At 37.7% G+C, this 7908-nt stretch overlaps 1 protein-coding gene across 1 annotated transcript; it reads right to left on the bottom strand.

Annotated features, from left to right (window-relative positions):
- Positions 1 to 870: 870 nt before the first annotated feature.
- exosc7 (exosome component 7) lies at positions 871 to 6894 on the bottom strand. The gene is made up of 9 exons (XM_044336749.1): positions 6807 to 6894; positions 6371 to 6612; positions 6112 to 6213; positions 5152 to 5246; positions 4080 to 4245; positions 2741 to 2811; positions 2491 to 2614; positions 2259 to 2414; positions 871 to 1048 (listed from the first exon to the last, which is right to left on the bottom strand). Exons 2-9 carry the CDS (start codon positions 6425 to 6427, stop codon positions 944 to 946), a joined length of 876 nt encoding a protein of 291 aa, XP_044192684.1. The 5' UTR covers positions 6428 to 6612; positions 6807 to 6894; the 3' UTR covers positions 871 to 943.
- Positions 6895 to 7908: the final 1014 nt, after the last annotated feature.

Genomic DNA, 7908 nt, shown 5'->3' with positions numbered 1-7908 from the left:
CTGACACGTGGCAAGGACAAAAGGATGCAGAGACTTAACTTCTCATGTGCACTTGTGTCGTGACACAACAGCAGTAATTTGAAATCTGGTATCTCAACACAAGTTTTAAATTTCACATTTCCCCCACAAATAATGAACAACAGCAGCAGAGTAAATTTGAAACAAAAGCAGAAAGATACTTTTAAAACATCTGGTTTTATAATATTTCAGGTTAATTGCACAGAATATAGTTTCCAGCAACATTTTTTACAGACTTAAGAGACATTTATGAAACATAGTCTCCTTATAAAACATAAAATATAGTCTCAAATAGTACTAAAAACTGATAAAAAATTATATCTGCACAGGATATAGTTTTAATATTGTGGACAATCAGACTAAAACTGAAACAATTAGTCAACAAATCAATAAGTTGGTTGACAGAAAATTAATTGGCAACTATTTATATAAGCAGTTAATCATTTAAGTAATTTTAGAAAATGTCAAAATTTGCCTTTGATGATAATAAACTGAATATATTGGGTTTAAACAGGAAAAAAACAAGCAATATGAATACCTGATGTGGATTTTTCATTATTTTCTGACATTTTACAGGCCAAACAATTAATTACTTAATCAAGACAACAATCTGAAGATGAACTGATACCTGATAATGACAATCATCTTTAGTTGAAGCAGACCATTGATTAATATTAACATGGTTTGTGATTCAAATGCAAGTCACTCTCTAAACTGCTATCTCCCTCAGGTTGAGTGCAACACCGATTTTGGTCAAATCCGATTTCCCACTCTCATGTTTCAGTACTAATTAAAACATTATAAAAGATATAAACTGTACCTAAATTGAAGCAAATAATAAAGACAAGCAGGTTGTACAAATTAAAAGTTTTATTAGAAAATTATGTTTACATGTACACACATACTGTAGATACAGTACTTGATCCTAACCAAGGAAGCCCACTTTCTGTCGTTTTGTTCCCAAACTTTCCTCCTGCTGCAACAGCTTCATGAGCGGCGCATGAAGGGCTTTCCCAACACGTTTACCTGCCTGGAGATGACAAAATATTAAAATAAAGTTTAACCACCTTTACAGCCTTATTTATACATTATCTTATACAAAACTCATTTATGGTTGGAATCTTTAAATGTGTATGTCCAAGAATCAGTGCAAAAATGTTGAAACTTTACAGCAAACAATAATAAAATATATATGGAATTATTACAGAAAAAAATATTTTTGACATATATGGTATTTGTCATACCAATTAATACCTAAAGGGCAGATTAAAAGGACATTTTGGAGTATAATCTTATTCACTTTCTGACAGAGAGTTAGGTGAGAATAACAATACCATGCTTATATTAATCCATTAAATACTATATAACTCATCAGCTGATTAGCTTAGTTTAGCACAAAGACTGGAAACAGGGGGAAACAGCCACCCAGGCTGTCTGAAAGTAACAAAATCTGCCTGCTAGCGCCTCTAAAGCTCACTAATGAACATGTTATATCTAATTTGTTTGAACTGTACAAAAACTGAAGTGTAAAAACATCAATTAGCGGTTTTCTGGAGTGTTTTGTTCTGAAATACGTCTTGGTTTGGAGCAGATGAAAGGCAATCAGCGGAGACTGCAGGAATTTACTGATCCGAGCCAAGAATTATTCTGGTACATGAACTCAGTATCACCACAAATTGTCATTTTTACACTTTGGTTTTTGTACAGATTAAACTAACGAGATATAATGTGTTAATTTGTGAACAGAGGAGTTGGTAAGAAGGTTTTGTCACCTTCAGATAAAGCCAGGCACTGGTTTCCAGTCTTAGCTAACCGGCTGATGGCTGCAGCTTCATAGTGAACGTACAGATATAAGAGCAGCATCAATCTTATCATCTAACTCTTTAGCAGACAGTGAATAATAATAATAATTCACACTTGAAAGATGAAATGACACAATGAATAAAGTTGACACTAAACACGCAATGCTTTCATTTAAAATGTACACATGATATATGGACAGTAGAATACATTATATACCGAGTTAACAGCAGTATATTCAAATGAACATAATAATGCAGCAGCAGTTTTATCCAGATCAGATTATAACCTGGTTATGGCTCAAAGTCAATTATCACTTTTTTTTTGTTGTTGTTGTTTTTTAAACCACAGAAACAGTTGCATATAAAAAATAACATAAAATCACATTATGCTAATACGTCAGCTGAGGCCAGATGGCCGAGGTGGAGGACCAGACTCACCTCCGTCATTTCAAAGATGCTCTCTGGGTCCAGGCTGCCTCCACCCACCTTCCTCATGCAGGTAACCGTGCCCTTGTGTGTGACAGAGATAATCAGGCTCGCCACAGAGCACGCCTTCTCCTGCAGAGTCGCGTCCACCACATGCCTGTGGCCCACCTGCCGGGAAACAAATGATGTCAGAGGATATGTTTCTCTGTTTGTGTGATAAAAAGGTATCAGTGTGTGAGCTTACCTTGCACAACGTCACTATACAGGGAACGTTTTCTACATTGAGTCTCATACAGTCATAAGGGTCATCTGACAGCTCAATTTCTTTCCCCCCTTCGTCGTCAGCTGATATATGCACTTTAGGAATTCTGTTAATATGGGAATCAGAGAACAGCCTGTAAGCTTTCTAGGAATTTTTACTGAAATTTTTCCACATTTAGCAATACAATCATAAAAACATAATAAAACAAATATCAATAAGACCTGGTACTTACTTAGTGCTGAAGAGAGCTGCCTTGATAGCTATTGAAATGGCATCGTACAAGTTTCCATCACATTGTAGAAGCTGTGGAAACAAATCAGTGTGAAATTTTACCTCAGGGAAGACCATGGCGTGAGTCACGACTACACTGACCTTCATATTTATGCTTCCTCTGAATAAGGTACACTTTGCCCAGCAGACATGGACCACCTCTATATGATTTATTCAGCAGCATTTACACTCACTGAGCACTTTATTAGCACCTACACCTGCTGTGCAATCTAATGCAATCCAACAGCACTGCCGTACTTTTACAAAGCTTATACATTTTTGGTTTTTGTTGACATTGTCAGAAAGGTGATAATTCTACTTCATGTTTATTGAGGTCGTAGTGGGTGGTGGTGATGTACTGGAGTACGTTATATTGAAAAGTGTTCCTAACATTTTGTCCCCCTCATGTATGTTAATGGAGTTGACAGAATGTTAGGAACACTTTCCAATATAATGCAGAATTATCACCTTTCTGACAATGTCAACAAAAACTGAAAACATATAAACTTTGTAAAAGTAGAATTTATTGCAGAGCTGTTGTTCTGGATTGCATTAGATTGCACAGGTGTACCTAATAAAGTGCTTGGTGAACGTATGTACACTAACGTTACGCTAACTTTAAAAAACTGGTTTACTCATACATGTAGGAATATGCAGTAAATTTAAGTACAGCAGCCAAATAAACTAGACAAAGAGTCTACAGCTATGCTAGTTGGTCTGTGAGGCTGTACTTAGGCACAGTGGTGGTGCATTGAGCTAAATGCTAATCCTCCCATGCTGATGTTAAGCAGGTATAATCATTACCACGGCTACTAACTTAGTTTAGTGTGTTAGCATGCTAACATCTGGTAATTAACTCTAAATACAAGTACAGCTAAGGCAGATGGGAATGGTATTACTTTGGTATTTGATCATTAAACAAAATATTGGGACACATTTTGACCTGATGAGAGACATGTTCTCTCTCTCTGTGGGAGACATGAATGTGTGTACCACATTTCATGGCAATCCATCCAATAGTGTGATCCAACAACAGTTGTTGTTGACATTTCAGTCAAAACCACAAAAGTAAACCTCATCATCTGGGAACCATAAACGTCTGTATATGGCAATCCATCCAATAGTTATCGAGATATCGCAGTATGGGCCAAAGTGGTGAACCAACCGACATTGTCATCCCTCGCATGGCTAAAAACTAAATGTTATTGAATTTTAATCTCACTTTTAATTACACATCTTTTTGACCTTCGTCGATTTGAGCAAAATGCTGAATCTGACAGCTGAAACGCACAATCACTCACCAGCACATCCACATAGAGCACCCAGCAGTGTTCTCCAGGACTGATACAGAGGCTCTTCAAGTCCACACTGTGTTTGTTGTTAAAGACTTTATAGAGAGTGTTACTCAGCTCCGTCCCCAGCTCCTCGCCTCCTCGTCCCTCAAATTCAGGGGTCGCATTGGCAGAACTAGTGAAGGAAGGAGAAAACAAGATAATAAATGTGTTTTATACTTACTTGAGTCAGTGAGAAAGAGTTCAGAGAAAGTAAAGTAGGGAAAGCACTAATACTGGCTGACCCTGCTACATCTCTCCACACACATTTATTGCATATGCATGGTTATAAAACAATATTTTAAGTGGTAAGTCCATAATCACTGAGATCTGTTAGGAATGCAACTCACAAAGAACAGATGATACAACACTACCTCCTAGTGGCAGGGTATCTATCGAAACACTATCAAACACTGTTTACTACGGTGGCCCTGAGAGCTCAACACACTACAACTTAAGAAAACACATGTGAATAGAGAAAACAAGCAAATTAAGAAAACATCTTCATCAATTTGACAACACATGTGCAGCATTTACAAAATGTGCTTTTTTACAACACATTACAGAAAGGCCCTGCAATTACATTAAACGATAACAAAAGCGTTTCCAGAAGTAAACAGTGATAAACAAGTCTGGACATGCTTGTTCTCATGTGTGCTCATGACATTACTCAAGTCAGCTATCCATCAATGATGTTGGAAAATGAGCTTAAAAAAAACTTATAGTAATGGTGTCCAAGCTTATAAGAATAAGACCCAAATTGTAAAAACCTAAAAAAGGAAAGCTTGTGACAATAAGTACCATACCTATTTGGAATGGGCAATATGGCTAAAAACCTTTATCACACTATTTGAAACTTTATATCACAATATCGATATGTCGTGAGATGTAATACATTTACAGGAGGACCAACTGAGACATTGCTAATAGACACTGATGCAAAAATCATATAAAATCCAGCATTAAAAAATCTCTGATGGTAGACAAGTTTATATTGTCTCTGTATCATCACATTGCCCACTCACCAACCATTGATACCTACCAATCAACGAAGAACTCCAAATAGCCCTCTTTTGGCAACATGGGCTTTGGTTTTCCAAGGTCAGCCTTAATCCCAACTAGAACTGCTGTGTGTCCCTGAAAGACAGACAAAACAAAAAATACGAGTCAATCAATCATCCATCAATCCTGAGAAATTACACAGTGCAGTGGTGGAGAGTAACTAAGTGCATTTACACTAGTACTGTACTTCAGCACAATTTTGAGGTATTTATACTTTACTTGAGTATTTCCATTTGATGCTACTTTATACTATATCAATACATTTATTTGACAGCTCACTTAACTTTTCAGATGAAGATTTGACACAACTGATAATATAACAAGCTTTTAAAATACAACACATTGTTAAAGATGAAACCAGTGGTTTCCAACCTTTTTGGCTTTTGACGTCTTACAAAAAGCAGTGCGTAGTCAGGGTCACATTTCAGATGTCTATGAGTTGTTAACAGCTCCACCAAATAGTGATTTTCCCCCCTAAACATCTCACATGGTTTCATTACAATAAATGTTCAAATGATCCAATATTTCACCAAAAATCAAAGATTAGAGAAAAAGCCCAAAAACTGAAAACAGATTTGTGCATCAGAACTTTGTTTTTTCTTCTTTCCTCTCCCATTAATCATCTCACAACCCCTCTGATTTATCTGGTGACCCTTTGGAGGGGCCCAACCCCTAGGTTGGGAACCACTGAACTAAACTAGCTAACTGTATATAAAGTAGCTTAAACTAGCTCCACCTCCAGCAGCTACAACAGTAACATGCTTCAGTATTAATAATAGAGTACAATGTGTTGCTTATACTTATGTAGGATTTTTTTTCGGGTATTTTTACTTAATAAAAGGATCTGAGTACTTCTTCCATCATTGCTCCAGTGTAATATGTTAAGTGTGGACAGGTTGATAATGGACTCAGGGTGCACATATAAAGAGGTTAATGTTACCAGTGTGACTTTGGCTGAACCGTCTGTGTTGGACACCACATCCGTCTCAATTTCCATGTGTCTGTAGTCCTCACAGCCTCTTCCGTCCACTCGCAAATCATCCTGATAATAACAAACATGTCAACACAGACTCACAGTCAGCAGCTGTATAAGGCAGCTAGCTTTCTGCCGTTACAGCATGTAAAATGCTGCCTTGACATTTATCGAAATCGTTTAACTACCAGAGGTCGAAGGCTGAAGAATGGCGGTTAAAACTTACCCGTATACCGTGTAAAATATACACTTTCTCAGCCTCGCTAACTTGTACTGTTGCCATAATGTAGAAGGTAGAAACCAACAGGAGTGGCGCGTGTGTGCGTCGCTCTTCTTCTACGCCATCAAAACACGACGGATAGAGAAATTTAGTTTACCCGCTTTGCTCACCGGGATGTCGCGATTGTCCCGAGAGGATAAACTCCGCCCAACCGGTGCAGCCAGTCTCCAACACTGGCTGTGCTTTGCCTGTAAAAAAAAAAACAAAGTGTATATTTTTTACGTGTAAAATATATCGAAAACATACATTTTTAATTTTTAAAACAGTTTTCAAGACACGGTTTAGAGAGAAGTGCGTGATATATTACATACACAAGTTTTCACGTGTTGTTGCTTAATTTATAGTAAAACATAATTCTTATTCTAAACACTCAAGTTTCTACCTGTAAAAGTCGTCTCTAACTTTCATATAACCTCCATTAAAGAGAGAAAGGGGGTTGTTTGATGTTGACAATGGGATTAACTGATAACTGAAACCAGATTTAATGCAGTATTCCGGACCAAGCGCAGCGCAACGTTGATATGTGAGTTTTTTTGCCCTAAACCAGGACTCTCAGGCTTCCGTGGCTGCATACTGGGCATTAAAAGTAGCAAGTGTAACTGACATTTGCTGTGATGAATGAATAACTGACTCAGAGAGCTCCAACCCAACCTGCAATCTGCACCACTAATTAACACCCTTTGGCCATGAGTTAAACAGGGTTTGTCATCATATGAAAAGATAGAACCCAACACTGATACCTAATTAGACCTGGAACTTCTATCCCATGATGCACTGGGCCTGAGGTTTACAGGGAAAATCGTCCGTTGGGATTCTGGACTTGATTTTTGATGAAAAGTGACACCCAAATGAGAGAATAAAAGAAGTGCTGATAGAGGGGGGGGGGGGGGGGGGGGGGGGGGGGGGGGGGGGGAAGGTTGTTATATTTTTGTCTCTTGTCTCTTGTATGGACTAATCAGATAAATTACATAAAGACTTGCAGACATGCATGTCTTGAAAAAATATGAGCAGTGTTTGAAAGACTTGAAAAATTGTGAACCTATCTGTTCATATTTTCATACTAATAACAAATTGTGTCTTGTGATTTACAAAACAAACAATGAGATTTTTTGGGAAACAGGTTAAAGGACCAGTGTGTAAGATTTAGTGGCATCTAGCTGAACAGGCTTGGCAGAAATGGAATATAATAAGTATCTTTTAATTAGTGTATAATCCCATGAAAATAAAAATTGTTGTGTTTTCATTAACTCAGAGTGAGCCCTTTTTATCTACGTAGGGAGCAGGTCCTCTTCCACAGAGTCCACCATGTTGAACCGCCATGTTTCAGCAGAAATAAAACGAAACACTGGCTCCAGGGAGGACCTTTCGCGTTTTTATTATAAGAGCTGGATATGGCTCCACCACTCAGCCTTGCAGCCAATTTTTCCCAGTGGTCACTTGTGGTACTGCAGCAAAAAATACCCCCAGCCGCCCAAAAAGCATTT

The sequence above is a fragment of the Thunnus albacares genome, chromosome 19 (genome assembly GCF_914725855.1).
Source record: "Thunnus albacares chromosome 19, fThuAlb1.1, whole genome shotgun sequence".
Taxonomy (NCBI): Eukaryota; Metazoa; Chordata; class Actinopteri; order Scombriformes; family Scombridae; genus Thunnus; species Thunnus albacares.
This window is presented reverse-complemented; position numbering and strand designations above follow the sequence as displayed.

What these genes read in the sequence shown, in the direction of transcription:
- exosc7 (XM_044336749.1), bottom strand. Translation starts at nt 6,427, where the DNA reads ATGGCAACAGTACAAGTTAGCGAGGCTGAGAAAGTGTATATTTTACAC. An exon ending in GTTCAGCCAAAGTCACACTG is followed by an intron (nt 5,247 to 6,111) that starts GTAACATTAACC and finishes TCTGTCTTTCAG; the next exon opens with GGACACACAGCAGTTCTAGT. An exon ending in GCAGCTCTCTTCAGCACTAA is followed by an intron (nt 2,615 to 2,740) that starts GTAAGTACCAGG and finishes CCATATTAACAG; the next exon opens with AATTCCTAAAGTGCATATAT.